Raw genomic sequence first — 20,632 nt, 5'->3', positions numbered from 1 at the left:
GAGAGTTGAATTGGAACCCTAAAAGAGAATAACTAGGTCATCACACATTTCCAGGTGAATGACTAAGTCAAGACATTAATTTCACCCAGCACATGTTATAGAGTGTAACTAAGTATCTTTCTACTGTTTCTGCCAAGATAAAAGCCTTAAAATCTGAAGGAAGAAGAGAAAGCATCTCTGGAGAGCACATTAAACAGAACTTGATGGGAATGTAAGAGCTCTTCCTTTAAAATATGGTTATTGTGATAATTTAAAGTAACACAAATGGCCAAATTTGTTGTTACTCATGCAATTAGCCTACTAATTGCAGTGCAACTTCTGTTTGAGGTAAGGGTTTACAGAATCTAACCCCTACTAAAAATTTTCTTCACGATAAAATTGTTTGCATGTAGAACCATAACTTCTATATGTAAAACTGAGCCTCCTTTTTTTCCTCAGTTCACATTATAAGCAGCCTGAACAAGCAATTGTAATATATATCTCTGTTGCATGATAGGATTATACTGATACTAGCAAACTGCCCGTCAAGAATGAGGGGGATGGGGACAGAGGCCTGCGTCTGGCCACCTGCCCCCTCCCCTCTGCCTCAGGTTGGGGCCAGGGCTTCTCCCCGCCTCCCTCTTGCCACTTTGGGCGGGGGCCGCTCCGCTCCCACACCCCCAACGCTTCAGGCCAGGGCTGCTCCCCCTACTGCTTGGGGCCAGGGCTGGTGCCTGTGACAGTGGCAGCAGCAGTTGCAGTGGTGGTCGTGGCAGGGCACAGCCACCAGTCACCCCTTCTTCCCCTCCTGCTCCCCTCCATCCTTCCCCTCTTCCCAACTGGCTGTTGTTGGGGGGTGGGGGGGGCACTCCAGCCCCTGGCTCCAAGGAGCAGTGCGGGGGGGCGGGGGGGGAGGAGGAGAGGGGCAGCACTGCTGGCCTTGCCCTCTGGCTCCAGTCCCAGTCCCAGATCCAGCTGTTATTGCGGCACTCTGAAGTGTGGGGTGAGGCCAGCACTGCACAGTCAGCCCCCTGCACCTCCTCTGCTTCCAAGGAGCAAGAGGGAGGGGGGGTGCATCAAGGCCAGCCCTGCTGGCCACTCCATCCCCTCAGTCCCTGCTGTCATGGTGGTGCTCTGCCATGTGTCTCTGTTCAGAGCACTCTGACTGGCTTACAAGACAACCAATTAGAGTGCAAATAAAGCATTATGGACAGATAGACTAAGGCTTTTATAATATTAGAATATTATTTTCTAGCAGACAGTCCTTATGACATGAGATGAGGCTGTCAGCAGAAGGATAAACTAGAAGGTCTGGTTAGGCTGGAGTCCCTCCTGATTCTTACAACACAGCATTAATCCAGATTAAGAAAATCAAAAAATAACCTATTTACTGATAAAGCTCTTTGGCTCCCCATGGTTAAAGGAGTTCTGACTGTGATGGAAGCAAACCTTGTAGCAGCAACCCAATGGATACACATTAAAAGAAAATATTAATTGCCCTTAAAAACACTGCTTTGTTCTCCTAGCCTAAGTACAAACAGTCATAAAGCCTGATGCTGAATTGATTAAGTCTTTGCAGGTTAGTCTAAACTGCAAAGTTTAAATTGAGAAACAACTGGACACACATTTTACTTTTGATTCAGGAAATGCATCCACATCCCTGCAGTGGCTCAAGCCAGAAACCAGGGGGCACTAGATCACAGCTCTCTGACAAGTAGCCAGAATGGTCTGTGTGTTTCCTTCCTTTTCCTGATATCCCCAAGGTCTCTGGGATTTTCAGTCCACACTCACAGTAGTAGGATTCTCCAGGGTTGCTAATCATTTCCTTTTCCTCCTTCCAGGTGCGCCTAGGATTTGTAGTCCACAGTTGCAGCCAGCAGTACATTTCAGTAAATTCAGGAGCAGAGCAGCTCTGTACCCAGGGGGAAGGTGGGTTTAAATCGCCCTCCCTGGCCCCAGACCACAACCTGGTTTGCTGGGGGGGGGGGGGGGGGGGGGGGGGGAGAAGGGGCAGTCCCTGCCTCTCCCCCAACCTTTCTCTGATGGAGTAGATAGTACAGCGCAGCCCAGCTCAGCCCAGGGCTGGAAAGCATGCTGAGATGCTGGGGGACTGTGATTAAATTGAACCAGGAAGGGGGCTGGGACAGAAGTTTCTTAAAGTGGTTTGACCCAGATCACTACATTCAACTAAGTTTTGGGCATTTTGAAATCAATGAGCTTCTGTTCTGGTTTAAACCAGTTTCTGATAACTTAAACTGGTTTGTGTGTAACTTCTGTCCCTAGCCCTATAGAACAAATATCAGAGGAGCGTAGCATCTATCATAATGGGATGGCTAAATGGCGCATCTAATCCAGTATTTTATTGCTTAGACCAGCCAACCTTAAATGCCTCAAAGAAAGCTGTATATTGTTTCATATTTAAGTAATAGTAATAACCAGAAAATCAAATTGGAGCCATAGCCTTCCTGTGCTAGGCTCACACATGTAAATATACCTTTTCTGCCCCATAATGCCCCTAATAATAGACTAAGTCTGTATTTTATATCTAGTTTTATACTTGGGCAGAATACTGTAGTCTAACAAAACTTGCAGAGCCATGCCCCAAGCGGTTTAGGAGTAAATAGGCCAAACAAATACTTCCCAATCACCAATATCATTTAATGTTTTGAAACATGCTAAATATCTTAAAATATATTAAGAAGTCCTTTTCTAGAATATTATTTTGATTAGACTTATGTCTATCCCAAATAGCAAAGCTGGAAAAAGTTAGTACTGAGCACTCTTAATATTGGACTTGTATTGCAGAACTTTGAACAACAAAATATTTGTACATTAGAAACATTCCACTGGTTTACTTAACTTGTTAATTAAACAAAAATTAAAGGTTAGAGACAGAATACTATCAAGGGAAAATATGATGCTGAAGAGGTCATTGTAATTCCAAGTCAACTTTGGAATGGAAACAATTTGCTGTCAAATTGAAAAGAAAAAGCACTGCTCATGTTTTTTTTAAATGAGAGGTGTGATGTTTTCTCTTTTAGATGTTACCCCTGACTATAAGAACAGCTGTGTCCCAAATTCTAAGACTACCTCCATGAATGCAGAAATATCACAATAGCTCTCAGATAGTTACTGAAGATCATAGCTCATCACAATAAAGGCAAAGCTAAAGGTTGAGCTAATAGACTGTAGATTTGCCTGTAAGTCACAGAAAAGACTCCTAAGATAGCAAAAGATGTGATTATTTAAAGGGGAAAACTGTTACCCAAAACAAACTGGGGCAAAACTAGAATCATAACTGTAGTAGAAAGGTAGGCAGGACTTGATATTAGTGAGGTCAAGGGCCTAAATCTAATAACTTTTATGGGAAAATTAATGGCAATTATTGGCTGTATATACAAAGGATGTCTCACTTTATATAGACAGATGTTGTATATGCCAATGAGTTAGAAAGCAGGAGCCACTGGAACTATAATCAAAGAATTCTGCAGATGCATGAGAAAGCAAATCATGGGCCACAAGTAACTTGCCTATAAGGAAAACAAAACTCCAAGCTTTGTATTGGATTATTTACTGGAAGCAGGAAGTAGGGGATACCAGGCAGGCTTCAATTTTGTTTCTAGCCACATACCAACATCTAAAATAGTACATAATGTGAATCTAACAGGGATACTGTTTCAGCCAAACATTGTTTAAAAGAGAAAGACCAAGGAAAACCACTCAGCTGACTCAAAGTAATTTTAAAGACCTACAATCATAGAAAATTAGGGTTGGAAAGACCTCAGGAGGTCATCTGGTCCAACCCTTGGCTCAAAGCAGGACCATCCCCAACTAGAGAGAAGCCTGAGTCAATATTAATACTCAAGTTACTGACCTGACTCATGGTGATGCCCTCAGTGATTGAATTCTGTACCTGTCAGGTTTTGAGTAGCCGTACTTGCGTGGCTCAAGACCGGCTGTTCCAGTCCGGCCTCTAGTTTCCCTCAGGCACTATTGCTGTTAGTGCATCACCTCCACAGGGAGACCCCTAATGCTCTCCTGCCATGACTAGTTGTTCTCTTCAAGAGTGGGAGGCTCCCTTGGAGTTGGGATTTTTCTGAGAGATGTCACCAGTGAATGTTCTTGGGGCTCCACCTTCCCTACATCCCTTCCATGCACCAGCAAGTGGTGTTCAGCCAGATGTTAGTTGGCCTGTATACTTCAGTCATCAGGCCTGCTGGTGTGACCCCGACCCGTACTCCTAGTATGGCAGGGCAGCGTGAATGCGGCATTGAATTAGCATGCCGCCTTGCGTGCAAGGATTCTGTATTTTGGACCTGTCAAGGTGGGCCTGGGTTATGCCCAAATGGCCCATCCCTGCCTGGGGACTGTGTATCCATGGGCCAGAGTATGGCCTGCTTGACTTCATATGTCCTAGCCTGGAATCTCTGGGGGGCCCTTCAATCCTCAGCTCGAGGGACGAGCAAGCAGTCACCTCCTGCCCTTGGATGCAACTCAGAAGTATAAGAAAAGAACCAAAGTGCTGGGGAGGTACAGTGTTGCCTCCCCACCCACGCATCCTGTGGGCGCCGTGACAAGACATCCCTCAATGTCCTTCCCAGTCCAGACTTGGTTTGCCCTCTGGGCTGTGGAGTGGCTCCCTGTTCAGGGTCCTGTCCTGGGTCCCTCTGGTGAGAGGCTCTGGCTGTGCTGAGGGGAGTGCCCAGCCACCTCTCAGCTGGTACACCCCCAGAATTCTCTCTGCCACGTCTCCTGCTGATGTTACCACCTCACGCTGGTCCCAGCCATATAAACAAGCGGCTGGTGAACTGCGCAGGCACTTTGTCTGCTGCTGCTCCCTGTTTAGCATGCCTGCCAGGGGTAAGTATTTCCCCCTTGTGGGGTTACGGGGGGGGGGGGGGGAGTTCCCATAGCTACAGGGCTTCTCCACCGCAGCCCCGGTGCTGGGGAAGGGGTCCCCACCTCTTTTTCCTCATTGCCCTGGGACAAATTCCTCTTAGGTTCTATGAAGCCTCATCATAATTGATGGATGAATTTCATATAAAATACAACTGTATCTCAAACAATAGGGTAAGACTGAGAAAAGTAAAACTTTAAAAAGATATTGCGGGGGGGTGACATTTTTAATAAAAGGGAATAGTAAATATTATCATAGGCTAATCTAATCTGAGTCACAACACTGAATAAGCAATACATTAACTGCTTCACACACTTTTTCATGATAAAACTAAACTTGTTTTTAAGACAGTGGATCTATAATTAACCTAAGGATCAAGCACTTGCAAAAGACCACCAACACACTCACAGAACTCTGAAAAGCAACAGCACTGGCACTCCTAAACTGACAAAAGAATACAGTTGAAGGTGACCTCCATTAAACTTGTCACATTATCTAAAAATGTTCCTACTAAAAAGTAACCTATAGTCCAGTATCACATAGTGATCCCCATGAATATAGATAGCTTTAATACTAAAAAGTTAAGCACCCAAACAACATGATTTTGTGTAACAAGTACAAAAGGGTGGTGTCTGGGAGGATACTGATCTAAAGTTACACAAATCTGAAAGGACAAGAAATACTGCTAGATTTGCATTGTTTGTAATGAAACCTAATGGGACTCATCCTCAACAACATGCACATCATGAGGCAGGAATGCAGAAGAGAGAGAAAACAAGAATCATCCTAGGCAAAGAAGCATTGTGTAATGAAAACAGTTCCTGATACAATCATGTTTGTAAATGACAAGCAATGCTTCCATTTCAGAAGAATCACTTGTAAAAATGAGCGAGTAGATACCTGTGCTTATACCAGTATGTATGTGGCAGACTACACTTGGATTGCAAGCATCCTGACGCCCATCTTGCTGTAGTCATCTGATTGCAGCAGTCTTTCTGCCTAAGTGCAGGGGGGCTGGACCTGATGATCTGTAAGGTCCCTTCCAGCCCCTAACAACTATAAAACTATGAAAGAATCCAAGTAGAAACAGAGGAAGGCACATCTGAACCTTGATATTGTTCAGAGTTGCAACCAGTAGTACTGGTCAGGAATAAATTAACTTAAAGCATAATAGCACTTACGTTGTCTGGAAAACACAGGATATTTCTATATTTGAATGAAAAACATGCATGACTCAGTTTGTACACTCACTTTTCTGTTGTTAATCATTATATGTGAAAAGATTCATTTCTTTCCTGAAACACAGGATAAAGGCAGGCAGTGAGTGAGTGCGAGTCCCAGCCACATCTGGGCTGATATGAATGAACCATCAAGAACTATCAACAAGTGAATGAAGGATACCACCAAACAGCAGCAACTTTTGGTGAAGTTCCCGTCAGAACACTTGAGAACAAGCATAACTATGGCATAAACCAAATAACTCAAGAAGTGAACAGCGGTGAGTCTGAATTATGAATACTCAAGGCAAGAGGAAGGTCATGCTGACAATATGCACGTTTCCTGTAAGCTTTGCTTTTTCATACCAATTTATACAAGCAGCTTACATAAAATATACTGGTGGGATATGAAATGCTGTCTTGTTTGCATGAACACTGAACACGCTTTTCAAAACATCTGCTGGTTGTTTAGCTCCCCAGAGATCTGCCAGATATCTCCATTAAAATCGACTAACTGTAAGAAAAAGGGTTCTCAAGCCAGGGACCCAATGTCAGGCAGGGTAGCAAGGGGACAGGGTTCACCCTTGTTTAAAAAAATGCAGAATACTGAGACTGGCAGAGTCACACACACTATGGTATCAGAAGACAAAACAAAGTAAATGAAGAAGGTAAAGGACATATGCTTGACAAATGTGTTAACTGCAGGGTTGGGAAAGGATAGGCTTCTCTCAAAATGTAGAGGTTAAATCATTTGTTTATACCTTCTCTAGAAACTTACCAGGGGAGACCAGCGGGGAATGGTGCCCTGTTCCCCCGAGCACCCCCTGGAGTAACAAGGAATAATGGCCATAAGTTGTTTGAGAGTAGGTTCAGGCTGGACATTAGAAGACGCTATTTCACAGTCAGGGCAGCTAGGATCTGGAACCAACTTTCAAGGGAAGTGGTGATTGCTCCTACCTTGGGGGTCTTTAAGAGGAGGCTTGACAATTACCTAGTTGGGGTCATATGAGCCCAGGATTCTCTCCTGTCCAGAGCAAGGGGTCAGACTTGATGATCTACTTAGGTCCCTTCCGACCCTACATCTATGAATCTATGAAGTAGTAGAAAATAAAGTGGTGTAGTTAGTTAATTTAAATGTAAAGGATTTTCAGGGTGAAGTACAGGACAAGATTCTAAAAAAGAAAGTAAAAATAATCCCACTTTATACCAAGAAACATTTTAAGGGCATACTGGATTTTAGTGACAATTCTTAATATGAGGCGGGCAATTATTTTGGCTGGAGGGGCACTTAATGAGTTTTGGTGAGCTGTCGAGGGCCTCAAGAGTGGCCCTAACCCATCACAAACACCCCATCCCCTGGTCAACATCTTGGGACTGGAAGTCCTACCCCAACCTCTGAACTTTGCCACCGTAAGTCCCTCCCCTTGCTCCTGGAAGTACTCCTTTTGGGAAGGGGGCTTGGAACCGAAAAAAAAAAATCAAAACGAATTATACACTAAAAATCAAACATCCGTAATAATATATTTTAATTTTATTAAAAAAAAATTGTCTTGATTTGTGTGCGTTTGTGCCGTATACATAGAAGTAATTGTATAATAGCTCAAAATGAAGTCTTACTCTTGTATATTGTGGGGGGGGATTGTGGGGGGGGTGGAGCGGTGTGGCAGGGTATGGGTAGGTAGGCATGGGGTTTGTGGGGAGCTGTGGGGGTGTGTGTATTTAGGTGTTGGGTGGGTATGGGGGGCCTGTGGGAATGTATGGATGTGTGGGTGGGTATAGAGTTTGTGGGGGGCTGTGGGGACTGTGCGTGTAGCAGTGAGTGGAACTTCCCCCAGAGGCAGGTGGGTGTGTGGTGGGTACCATATCTGTGGGGTGTGCGATTGTGTGGGGGAGGGTGTGGTTGTAGGATTCGCAGGGGAGGGTTTGAAGGTATGTAGGGTGTGTATGGGAGCCCCCTCTCTGAAAATGCACATTTCCTGTGCATCAACCTCACGTTTAAGTGATGCTTTAATATGCAGTAAAATAGCCTACCACGCACGCATTAGAGCGCATGTGTAGACATGCCCTGCATAAGCAAGGATTTGGGCCACCAGCATTTCAAGTTATTCCCAGGCTTAATACAGAACACAGTCCTCTACAAAGCCCTCTCAAAAACTACTAAAGGTTGGATCTCTGCTCTGATTCCACTTTTCGTCAACTTTTACAAGCCTAAAACAGGACTTCTTGGGAAAAGTCACGCGTCCCTCATACTGATTCTAGATTTATTGGTCAGAGCTGTGAATATTCCCCCCTCCCCCATGGTCCTATCTGACATTGCTGTTTCAGCCAAAGCCGCAGTGCAGGTGTTGTTACATTGGGGATGAAGAGTCTTATGCTGGCACAGATGACTATTTAGAGGGCAGAAAATAACTTTTCAAATCAGAGCCCTTGTAAGCACAGGGATACTGAACTACCTTCAAAAGGTAGGCAAGATCTCATGCACGTGGCGCAGAGCTGTGATTCATAACCTTTTCTGAACTCATTTGTAAACATCAATGGCCAGTCCTGACCCAGTGTCCCCGCTGCCCCCCTCCCCCTAGTGTGTGGGGCAAGGGGGGGTATATGGGGTGAGGGGCCTGGGGGGCCCCAAGCCGCCCCATGGGGTGGCGTGGGTGGGGGGGGGCTGGGGCCCACCTGAGAAGCGCTCCAAACCCCGCAACTTCCCGTCGAACTAGAACTATCACTACCACCACCACCTCCCCGCTGCTCCGCTCACCTCGGAGGCGGCTGTGGTAGCGCTCCAGAGACTCTTCCAGCTCGGGCTCTCCCCGGGGCTCCCGCATGAGGCCGAGGTCCGGCTCCCGCCGCCGCCCCCTGCAACCACTGCCGTCTCCAAGGCGAGGGGCAGCCCTGCTCTCCTGCCCTTCCCGGCCCGCGCGGGCGCTCGGCAGCTGTAGTCCGGCCGCCTTCCGGGCCCCGGGGCGCCCCGCAGCCAGGCCCTCCCAGCAGAACTACAACTCCCGGCAGGCCGCCCAAGAGCCGCTTGGCCGCCCGTTGCTAACCGACCAGCACGAGGCCCCGCCCCTCACCTCTCCCTGACGCGCGAAGAGAGTCCCCCTGAGACTACGCTTCCCAGCATCCACCGCGAGCCGCCCCTCCCGCTACAAAGAGAGACTCTTCAGCGCCGCTTCCCCTTTGTTGGATGCGCGACCCGATCTGCGCGTGCTCACTCCCCTCCCCCTTCTCCTCAGGGTCTAGATTTGACGCATGCTCAGTCGTGACCTAGAGAAGCGGCGGGCAGATTCCCCCTGCTCCTCCGCTGCCTGCCTGTGGCGCATGCACAACGCACGCGCCCCTCAGCCCGTCATTGCCTGGGAGCGTGCGCCTGCGCACTGAGGCTTCCTCGGGGCGCGCTCGGCGGGGGCCGCGCTTGCGTACTGAGCTCCTCCCCTCCCGAGCCTCCGCATTGTGTGCGCGCGATCGGGTGGCGCTTGCGCAGTGGTGCGCCGTGCTCCGTGCCGTTACCCGCTATGTGCGGGGAATAACGGTGCGGCGGTTACTGGCGTCAGAGCGCGGCGAACAGCTTCAGTGCCGGTCCGGCGGGTGGTGGGGCAGTAAGTGGCGGCGGCGGCGGCGGCTGCACTCGGGCGCCCCTTCCCCACGCGGCGGTTCTCCCACGGGGGGTGAGTGCGGTGCCCCGCCCAGCCCCGTAACCGTTAACGGGAGGGGGAGGGGGACAACGAGGCCGGGGGGGCATTGTGGACGGGCGGCGTCCTCTCACCGGCAGCTGGTTCATTTTCTACTCCTCATCCCCCCCCTTCCACCTTATTCGGCAGCTCCGTCCTCTTTGAATGAATGGAGCTGCGCCCCCTTCCCCCACCTTGTCCATTTGGAAGGGGAGGGCAGAGACCCCCCCCCCTCCACCCCTTCTCCCAGGGGGCTTCCCCCACCCTGGGTCGCGGCCGGGCTGGAGGGAAGGGGCGGGGAGGTGCTGGGAGTGGCCGCGAAGGGGTAACGAGCGGTGCAAAAGAATAATAATTTTAAAAATATCAAAAATGCCGTGATGGCGGTTTTCCAACCCGAAGCAAGAGGAAGCAGAGTCTGGGCTGAGAGGCAGATGACAGGTCTGAGGATGAGCTGTGGTCTGTGATCTCATCCACACGCAGCCCCAGGCTGGTGGCTCTGCAGGGGGGCAGGGAAGAGGAGGGATTCTGGTCGCAGTTGTGTCCCTGGTTCCAAAATTGCATCCCATTTGGTATCCGGGGTGTTTGTTAGGCAGCCACCGTTCTTTGGGTAGATGTGATATCTTTTATTGGATTGGAAAAAATTGCTCTTTGGCCGCACCCCCCCTGCTTTGTCAGTCTGTTTTCTTGGCATGGGGAGGGGCTGCTAAGACCACCCCTCCCTCCTGAGAGGAAATTCATCGTGTTTCTTATTTTTCACCGGATTTCAGTGTGTGTTATGTTAAGATGGTACATGTTGCTGCTTGAAATGAAAACAAGCTCTTCTTTAGTTGGGGACTGTTCTGGTGTGAGCAGGGGGTTGGACCTTCTGCGGTCCCTTCCCACCTGAATTTTCTGTGATCCTCTGAAAATGCTGAATGCAGGAAGAACGTCCCACAGTTCCAGTCTCACGTGGAGGGAAGCTGGCTTTCGACAAAAGAGAGCTCGTGGCAGTGAGCTAGTTGTCAGCTTTCGAGATGTCATTTTGCGTGCATATTCTGGACATGCGAGTCAACAGCAATGCCACCTTTTCCTTACAGATTTAAGGTGTATTTACTGTGTAGTTGAGTAGAGGATGCAGAATGGCTGAACTCTCTTATGACCCTTAGTGGAAGGAGTGTTGATGGAGAGGATCCAGTGTCATGTAAACACCTTCTGTGAAGGCAGAGGTATTCATAAAATATTTAACTGAGTTGAGAGAATAAAACCTGGTCTTGTATGCTGTTTGATGCAGGTGGGCACCTGTATTTCCATGGAGATCCACTCAGAGCAATAGGACTATGTGAATGGATTTACCCCTCTTAAATGGCATGCAGGATCAGGACCCAAAGTCCAAGAGAAACCTGTAAGGGAAAACACGTGCTTACATATACTGTGGTTTCCATGTTAGCTTCCCAGAGTGTTCGGTTTTGCCTAAATGCTGAATAATATATCTGGCCAAAAAAGGCACTGTAAATGTGAAATCTGTTTGATCTTTAAAAAAAAAAAAAAAAAAGGTGTATACTTGTGATTTTTCCCAATCAATATTTGAGGGTTTGTTTGTTTTTAAAGGAAACAATTACTGTACGTATGTTTTTCTTTCAGCTTTTGCTCTGTTTAAGGCTTACACAAACAAGGGAAAGTCACTGGTGGGAAAACACTGAAGTTGGGGAAGTGTAAGATTTTGTTTTTAGGGCATGAAATAAGCAATCTACAAAAGGGAGTTTTTTCCCCTCATCTTTCAGTAGCCTAGAAGTTGCTTGTAATAATATCAGTTACTTTAAGTGCAGATAGACCTTTATAAATTGTTTGCATCCTTTAAATGTGAAGCTAGACTCTGAAAATTGTCTTTTTAAAAACTTTATTGTGGAATTCCATCTTTGTCTGATTTTGATTTCAAATTTGCTGAATTTATAGCTGTTAAAAAGACTGCTTATGCATAGCAGTTTAGGACAGTTCATAATTTTGTTGATAAAAGAATCGCACGTTAAAAGAGTGAACTGGAAACATTTGAATTCTTTACATACAGGTGACAAATATCGAAACTTCCCTTAGCACCTGAATAAAGCCAAGTCCACCTGTAGCTACAGAATCCAATCTTGTATTCAAATGTTTGCCTATGTGCATGCAAATCTAACTTGCTTAATATAAACTGATGCTGAGCTGTTTTCCTCAGTTTGGAAATAGTGCATTCTAGTGTCACAGCTGTTCCTCTTAGCTTTGGCAAAAAACATGAAATTAAAGTGGATCTGATTAGTTTCTGGTTGTTGTTCAGAACCATTTAAGAAACTGTGAAACTAATCAGATTCATATCCATCTCTGGTGTTTGTGAAATCTTTTAACGGGTAAAAGAGAGGCACTGAAGCTGTTCCTGAAGCAGAACACCAGGGTGTAGAAATTCTCATCTCTGCTTCAGCAGCTAAGGTTGGTAAGATGGAAAGAGTAGCAGAGAATTCCCTCTTGCAGAAGCTCTTGAAGGTAGTAGTGCAGATCTTCATACACTAGAATAAGTAGGAGATTATTAGAAGTATGGAGAAGTAAGGGTTTCATGTCCTTTCTTGGGAAATGAAGTTTCTAATTTGTTAATTGGAAGTCAGTGATACCAAAGAAGTTGTACGCAATTACTGTACCAAGTAATTAGTTAAGAATACTGCTTGTTAGGAATTTCACTGTACTCCCTTTTCCTAGTAGCAAGGGGTTTGTTGTGGTGGTAGAGGTTGCCCCTGGATCTTGCAGTCAGATATTCTTTGCCTTTTTTAGCATGAGCTTTTGGCTAGTAAGCTTTACTTTAAAAGCACCTGCACCCCTGGCTCCATTCCCTACATGACTGCAGCCAATAAAGCAGGGGTTATATTGAAAGCACCTTTTATTCAACTGATTCATTCCCAAAGCAGACCATATTGTGCACAGAATGAGGCAGGTGTCCTGAGGAAAGAATAGTCTGTGTGCATGTAATTAATGACTGTATCAAAATGCCCGTCCATAGGGATGACTAAATTAAGCTTCCTCGGGCAAGTCCATTTCTAATATTTCCAGTCTGCTGTAGTATTGTGCCTTATTGTTTTTTGTGACCTTACAGCTTTTTCTGCATGTAATTATAATAGTAGTACAGTAGACTTTTAAAGTTGAAGTTTGTTTTCTGTTGTATAGAAGATGCTATCCAAGTTGAGGAGATTTGGACTGTTTTGAGACTGGACTTCAACAAACTGTTAAAAGTGTTCTTAAAATTGGTCTCTCTGTGTATTTTTATTGTTACTGTTGGTTTTTTTCCTTTGTCACATTTTATGTTAAAAGTAGCTTGTCTCAAAGAGTCAAGTAGAGTTAATCTAACAATCTTGAAATAGTTTACAAATCAGATTAGTTTGAAAATTAGAAAGGGATATTTGGGTAGGTATTCATGACTGGGTAAATAGCAGGCATAATGTCCCACTATATCTTTTAAGAGGATGTCAGAGGGCTGATGGAATTAGCTAGCGTGGAAATGGAATACAATTCTTTGAAACCAGCAATGACAAAATGCTCAATTTTTCACGTATGCCCTGTAAGTATTTTAAATAAAATACCTTTGTCTCACGCAAGTTGTCCACAGTTATTAACTGTACACTTCTGAAAACCCCCAGAACAAGCTCTTCGTTAAAGAAATGTATTATTAGAAATAAGATATGAAGAGGCAAAGACATGAAATGTGGGATATATCAGTAGTATTCTAGGGCAGAGTTGAGGTTATTCGTAACATCTTAACTGAGAATTTTCAGTTGTCTTTTACTCTCCCCCACTACCCCTCGCCCCCATGTATCTCTAAAAGTAGTTTTGGGACAAAGGTTTTTGTACTTGTGTCTTACTGATCTGTATCTTCAACTCATGTTAAATAACTTTTATCTGAAAATTATATAACTATACTTTGAAGATTTGCCAGATTTTGCGGGATCCCTTTGAGTCATTCTTTTTCCCTTTTAATTGGGTTGTAATCAATGAATTTGGATAGTAAAAAAATATTCAGAAACTTTATCAAAAGTTTCATCCTCTCCTTTTTTGTATCATTATTATGATCATCAGTGAATCAAATCCATTTGTTATCCTTGAAAAAGGTCTTTACTATTTAGCTAAAAAGTAGATTTTAGATTCTGAAGAGGGAGGCCATTATGATCAAGTCAGTGTCTACATCTTTTCCTTGCTGTTTTTGTTGATGTTTAAAATATTAGTGTCACATCTTAAATACTTTGGTGGCAGAGCTGCACAGATTTGAATGATTGAGTTCTGCTCAGTTGAAATTTGGAACTTGGCTGTTGGACTTTGCCCAATAGAATTCAGAGCTGATTTGGACCGGGGAGGAGGGAGCAGGGTTGGGGAGAAGAAAGTTCATTCATAAGTAGAGTCAAAAGTGCTGCTTCAAAGTGTGTTTATGGAGTACGTGTGCTAAAACTTGCAGCAGTTTCAAAAAAAGTTAAAACGCATCAGTTCTTGATGAACTAAGTCTGTGCAAATCTGTAATAATTTGACTGCTTGCTAAATTATGTTTATTTCAAGGGTAGTATTTTGAAATTTGTCCCTCGTTTGCATGTGCTCAGGGAGAGCAGGGTCTGACAGTAAGGAGAGGGGGAGGAAGGTGCTAGGGGCAGAGGGCAAAGGGGCCAACTGACCCCCCCCAGATATATTTTCCCTACTGTAGCAGTAGAATGGGGACAGACTCGAGACAAACCACGAATAATTTGATTGTATACCTGGAAATTATAAGAAATGTATACATTTTCCATACATAGATTCTACATTTTACTGGGGGAGGTCATCTTATATTCATGGTGGTCTTATATTTGTGTCAATATGGTACTTTTGCCCTTGCCAAATTCTTACATGGGTAAAAACCTGTAGACTATACAAATTGAATAGTAAATTTTAGGGGTGCACTGATAGAGCTTTTCTTGGCTGGTACTGGTAGCCAATTATTCACCAGGCATATTGACCAATACTCATCCGATAGCCGATTTGCAGGTAAGTCTGTGGAGGGGAGGGGTGTGGGGGGGTGCAGATAGAGACCCCCCATGGTGAGGGAGGAGTGGGGCAGGGGCTAAAGCTAGGTCTGGGGGCGCTGCCCAGCCACGTGGGAAATGGGACCCTGGGGCCAGAGCAGGGGTGGGGCGGGATAGAGCTGAGGGTGGCTCTACAGGTGACTAGTAGGGAGGGCTGGGGGGGGACACATGCCCCCCCCCGAGATTGGCCCCCAACTTGGCACCACTCGGGACAGGGCAGTTTTTTTGCTGCGTGGGCCGGTGGTGTGTTGCAGGGGTTGGGGCACTAAGCCATGGCACAAAAGTATAGGAATGGATAGGGGGCTTTTGGCCTGCTTCGGGTCTCCCCACAAATTGTGTCCCCCCAGACTCTGGAGACACCAGTCACCCCTGGGTAGCTTGTCCAGGGGATGAGTGTCCTGCCGCTTAAAAATGGTGTCAGGAATGCTTGAACTAAAGCTTGACAACTGAGCTTTAGTTCAAGTACCGCCACCACCATTTTTAAGCATGGAGATGCTTTTAGGAGCGGAGCTGAGTGGGGAGAGGGCAGAGGCATGTTTCCTACTGTGGGCTTGGGACTTTCTGCCCCGCTGCCTTTGCCCCAAAACTGTGTGCTGGCTGCACTGCATCTACTGCCTACCTGGCAGCAGAAGGCATGACTTACTGCCTCCACTGCTGCTGGACAGGCATGGGATGCATGGCCAGCATGTGGCTCCTAGGGCAAAGGCAGCAGGGCAGGAAGCCTCAAGCCCCCAGTGGGCAGCCTGGCTCCACCCTGTGCACAAATCTGTGTGGCACATGCCCCCTTATGCTTCTCCCAAGGGTTTGTGCAGCGGCAGGGAGCCACCCTCCCATTCCCCCTGCGCCCTCTGGATGAGCCACCTGCGGCTCCGTCCTGCTCCCTGGCCTGGCCCTGGAGTCCCCAGCCCCTGCCCCACTCCCTTCCTCAGTGTGGGGGCCTCAATCTGACCCCTGCCCCTATGCCTGTTCCCCTATGCCCTTTCTCCTGCACACACTTACCTGCAGGGTGCTGCTTCCCACGCTGCATGGCTGTGCTCCTGCGTGCATACTGTGCTGTCCATGGGCCCTGGCCAGAAGGCATATTTTATTTACCAGTACATTATTGGTTACACTGGCCAAAAAAAGCCAAGAGCCAGTAATGTTAATTTTCCTGTTATCAGTGTCAATCTGCAATAGTACTGATATGTCAGTGCACCTCTCCTAAATTTGCAACATTTTTTGAATGCACAGGCTTAGCTAATATTTCTGAGACTGTTAGGTTCCATAGATTTCTTAGGCATTAGGGCTGGAAGAGACCTCACAAGATCACTGGGTGCAGTCTCCTGCCCAAAGGGCAGGCAGTCAGCAGGGGTCAGATGATCCCAGCAAGATAGGCACCCAAGTGTTTCTTAAAGGAATGTAGAGTAGGTGCCTGCTCCACCTCTCGGGAGTTTATTCCAGGGCCTGGGTACTCAGACAGTAAGAAGTTTTTCCTTATGTCCAGCCTAAAACGGTCTTCCAAGAGTTTGTGACCATTGGACCTAATCTTGACATGGGGTGACCTGGTGAACAGACGTTCTCCCAGTTCCTGGTGCACACCCCTTTATATACTTATAGGCTGCCACCAAGTCATCCCTGAGCCTATGCTTTTTCAGGCTGAAGAGTGCCATGTCTCTCAGCCTTTGTTTATAAGGCCTGTTCTCTTGACCTCTTATCATCTGTGTGGCTCTCCTCTGGACTCTCTTGAGCTCTTCCACATCCTTTCTGAATTGTAGAGCCCAGAACTGGACACAGTATTCCAGCTGTGGTCTTACCAAGGCTGAGTAAAGTGGAGGATGATTTTCTGGGTCTTGTTTGAGAAGCATTAGAAGATACAGGCCAGAGTTTTGTTTGCTTTGCCAGCTGCAACATCATATTGGTGGCTCATGTTCATCCTGTGGTTAATCATGACCCCCAAGTCTTTTTCAGACACAGTGCTAAGTAGCATAACACTGCCAAGCCTATAAGTGTGGTGTGGGTTCTTTGTCCCAAGGTGGAGCATCTTGCATTTCTCGGCATTTAATGCTATCAGGTTAAAGGCATTCTGTAAGTGTAACAGTAAGTTACTGCATAAATATGCATTGCAGTAGAATTATAGAAACATAAATATAAATATTTTAATAAACAGAAGGGAGTTAATTAAATATTTTATATTTTAGTGTGAAGGTTATTTTGTAAATTGCAAGAAAACAATACCTTATATCATATATCTACGTTCCATTTTCTTATATAAAATATAGTGATGGATTTTAAAGCCAGAAGAATCTCTTGTCATCTAATCTGAATTGCTGAAAAACACAGGCCTTAAAATTTCATTCAATAATTCCTGCATTAAGTGGTTAACTACTTTGTTTTAATAATTTGAGGTGATGGAGAATCCTCTACATTTTATGATGTTGTTCCAATGATCAGTTGCAGTTGGAGTACTGCGTGCAATTCTGGGCGCCACACTTCAAGAAGGATGCGGATAACCTGGAGAGGGTACAGCGAAGGGCAGCTCGTATGGTCAAGGGCCTGCAGACCAAGCCCTACGAGGAGAGACTAGAGAAACTGGACCTTTTCAGCCTCCGCAAGAGAAGGTTGAGAGGTGACCTTGTGGCTGCCTATAAGTTCATCACGGGGGCACAGAAGGGAATTGGTGAGGATTTATTCACCAAGGCGCCCCCAGGGGTTACAAGAAACAATGGCCACAAGCTAGCAGAGAGCAGATTTAGACTGGACATTAGGAAGAACTTCTTCACAGTTCGAGTGGCCAAGGTCTGGAACGGGCTCCCAAGGGGGGTGGTGCTCTCCCCTACCCTGGGGGTCTTCAAGAGGAGGTTAGACGAGTATCTAGCTGGGGTCATTTAGACCCAGCACTCTTTCCTGCTTATGCAGGGGGTCGGACTTGATGATCTATTGAGGTCCCTTCCGACCCTAACATCTATGAATCTATGAATCAGTTGTTCACTGATAAAATGTGTAACCTATTGCTAGTTTAAATTTGTATAACATTTTTTTGCAGAAGATTGAATAATGAGATCTAATTATCAGAAGTTGTATTGCTAGTACCATGCAGATACTTGAAGGTGATTCCCAAATTTATAGGCCAATAAGACACTCAGCCCTAAGATTCTTGCTGACCAATGTCCACCTCTGTCATTTAATAAGTAACCGAAAAGCTGGAGGCTGATGCAACCACATCTGGAAAGCACTGTTCAGCATTTTAAGTCTTAAAGAGTAAGGCTGGATTTTAAATGGATAAATGACTTTTTTCTCAGGAATCCAGTCCAGTCTTCTATGTCTTCGTACCATCTCTTTTTTGACTGATCTCACATTCTTAACATGGCATGTAACATTCTTTTATATCCTTTTCTAAACTGTCTCCTTCTGTATATAAAAAGTCTTTGTTGTATGTATTCTGTACTTCTAATTTTTCAGCGTTCTTTTATCAAGAAGTGGATGTTATAGTCTGGCACTGATTTTACCAGTGCCCCCTATTCAGGTTATATACTTGATATTCTACTATTTATCCATTCTGGAATCGTGCTATGTCTTAATTGCTCTATCATCCAGGGAACTTGTGGCTAGTTGGTTATACAGGCAGTCCTCGGACTTACGACACAATTCGTTCCTGAAAACCATGTCTTAAGTTGAAACTTTGTAACTCGGAACCAATTTTCTCATAAGAAACAATGTTATAAATGGGGGATTGATTCCTGAACCAAGGCCCGATACCCTATTTTCACCAAAAGTACCCCAGAATTTTGTACTCGACCAATTGTAGATGAGTAATATAGCTACATTAATGTATTTATATTGTAAATAGCGGTCATATTGATTTGGAAGGACTTCTTTGAGGTGACTTTGCTGGACTTTTTGAAAGGCTCTTGGTTGGACTTCTTGAAGGGTTTTTGGCTGGAGTCTTCTCAGGAGTCTTGGCTGCAGATTTTTCTGGAGTCTTGTCTGCTTTCTTAAAGAAAGTGTCCAAGGAAGTTTGGACAGATGTTCTCCAGGGAACTTGTTTCCTGGCATGGAGTTGCATCAGATCAAGCGTCGTAAAGTCAAAACTGATGTCATAAAGTTGAAACAGGGTGTCAATTTGTAAATGTTGTAAGTGTGAAACGTAACACAAAATGTTGTAAATCGAGGACTGCCTGTACACCCTAACACCTAGGTACTGATATACTGAAGGTATTAATCCAGGTTTACTTAAGAATTGAGAGGGGAAACTCGCTCCAGTGGCATGATAGATTGATTAATTTGCTGATTTACCTACTCTAACCATGGTTAGATTTAGTCAGCCATATAAATTTACAAATTTATTCTTGCATTCAAAATGTTTCCTTTACAGTCTTATAATGTTGCTGTATTTTCTGTTGTAAGAAGGAAAGTCCAAGAGGTTGTAGAAACACAGTAAGAGTCTCTTCTCTACTGTGAGTAGAGTTTTTTCCCAAGACCTGATCTGATGTTTTTCTCTCTTTTTAATCATTTGTAGCCTTTGGGGGTGACCTGGTTGATTATTCTGACACACAGAACTGCAGAATTGCATAGCTGTTGTGATAGTGAAGGATGGATATCATAGAGGCATTGCGCCTTAATTTACCATGTAGAAGTCACTTACATGGGTAGTGTTGTGACCATACTTCCTCCAGACTTGTTGCAGGAATGTCCAGGATTCCTGAAAATATGAGTTTAGCATGCTAACATGGTATAAAGATGCAGCTTTTATTCTACCAAAGTGTTATCCATTATGTTGTCGGTTACATTGAGAGACCACTAATGCAGTTGAAGGATAATTCCTTATACCTTATCTGCACTTCACCTTTGTTTCCTTGTAAAGTAACCACAAAATAGCCTCTCTTATTCCACATATCTTTATTTATGTGTATTCAGAGATGTAAGAGTACCTGTCTACGTTCATGATTAAATTAATGTTTTTCTCCTTTTTTTACTCTTGGCGCTTAACCAGCACAATTTAGGGTGGTGGAGATGGATTATATTCACATTCATGAATCTACAGAAATGTTTGCGATGTTTCCACTGTAGGTCCAAATTGTCCCCCAGTGCTATGGTTTCCAATGAGGACCCTTGGGTATAAATGGAGGTAGAATATGGAGTGCATTATTACGGCATTAGATACTGCATTAGCTAGAAAGAACACAGTTTAACTTTTAGATCAAAAGTTGAGAGCAAAATTGGCCATTAGAAATGTATCTTTTGAATTGTAAATTGTGTGCAACTCCATAATGCCTCTTTGGCCACTCTTTAGCCTAGCAGTATACTTCAAAACATACTTGCAATTGATTATCCTCATTTATTGAGTCACTACAATATTTTAGTGAAAGAGAGGGAGTTGTCTTGTAGATTCATTCAAATAGATAGAAATATAAAAAGGTATTTCTAGGTCAGATAAGTGTACCAAATTAATTTTAGTGATTTCACAGTCATCACACTATAATTATATTTAAGATGTCACATTGTAATTATTTTTAGCAGAATTATTTGTAGCAGACAATTACTTGTAATTATTTGTAACAAACAATCAGATAATTCTGTTATGGCTGAAGTCTGCATTAACTTGCGGTTGCTGCAACTTTGGTAAAATTAATTGGCATTTAGTTTATCATACATTATTTCTGAGTGTTAAAACCTATGTTTGTTTAACTTTAGTTGTAACTATGATGATTTAAATAGACACTTAATTTCTTATGAAATTTCAGGCTGTGATAAAATGCTTAATTAACCCATTTCTAAGTCCACCTTGAAATCTATTTTACGCCCCTTGTAGTCTAAACGTTCTGTAAGAAAACATATCTGTAAACCATTTCCTGT

The 20,632-nt window shown here is 44.6% G+C and overlaps 2 protein-coding genes across 17 annotated transcripts in view; one reads left to right on the top strand and one right to left on the bottom strand.

Moving 5' to 3' along the window:
• SDCCAG8 (SHH signaling and ciliogenesis regulator SDCCAG8) overlaps positions 1 to 9,295 on the bottom strand; it is a 151,025-nt gene extending 141,730 nt beyond the window's left edge. For 3 of the 7 annotated variants that reach the window (XR_009456099.1, XM_019500628.2, XM_019500630.2), the window contains exon 1: positions 8,849 to 9,103. Coding sequence is in view for 4 of the 7 variants with exons in the window: in XM_019500628.2 (XP_019356173.1) it covers positions 8,849 to 8,915 (67 nt within the window). In the remaining 3 variants the exon portion in view is untranslated. Of the gene's footprint in view, positions 1 to 7,084; positions 7,184 to 8,848; positions 9,107 to 9,161 lie in introns of those variants that run through there. The other 4 variants (XM_059715960.1, XM_059715964.1, XM_014600083.3 and 1 more) reach the window with 4 other exon arrangements.
• A 253-nt stretch (positions 9,296 to 9,548) lies between these two features.
• The window catches only part of CEP170 (centrosomal protein 170), a 181,111-nt gene continuing 170,027 nt past the window's right edge, over positions 9,549 to 20,632 (top strand). For 5 of the 10 annotated variants that reach the window (XM_059715935.1, XM_059715937.1, XM_059715926.1 and 2 more), the window contains exon 1: positions 9,550 to 9,755. The gene's annotated coding sequence lies outside the window, so the exon portion shown is untranslated. Of the gene's footprint in view, positions 9,756 to 10,977; positions 11,140 to 20,632 lie in introns of those variants that run through there. The other 5 variants (XM_059715921.1, XM_059715918.1, XM_059715932.1 and 2 more) reach the window with 4 other exon arrangements.

The sequence above is a fragment of the Alligator mississippiensis genome, chromosome 1, assembly GCF_030867095.1.
Source record: "Alligator mississippiensis isolate rAllMis1 chromosome 1, rAllMis1, whole genome shotgun sequence".
Lineage (NCBI taxonomy): Eukaryota > Metazoa > Chordata > Crocodylia > Alligatoridae > Alligator > Alligator mississippiensis.
The sequence above is the reverse complement of the archived record's forward strand: the minus strand, read 5'-3'. Positions and strand labels throughout refer to the sequence as shown.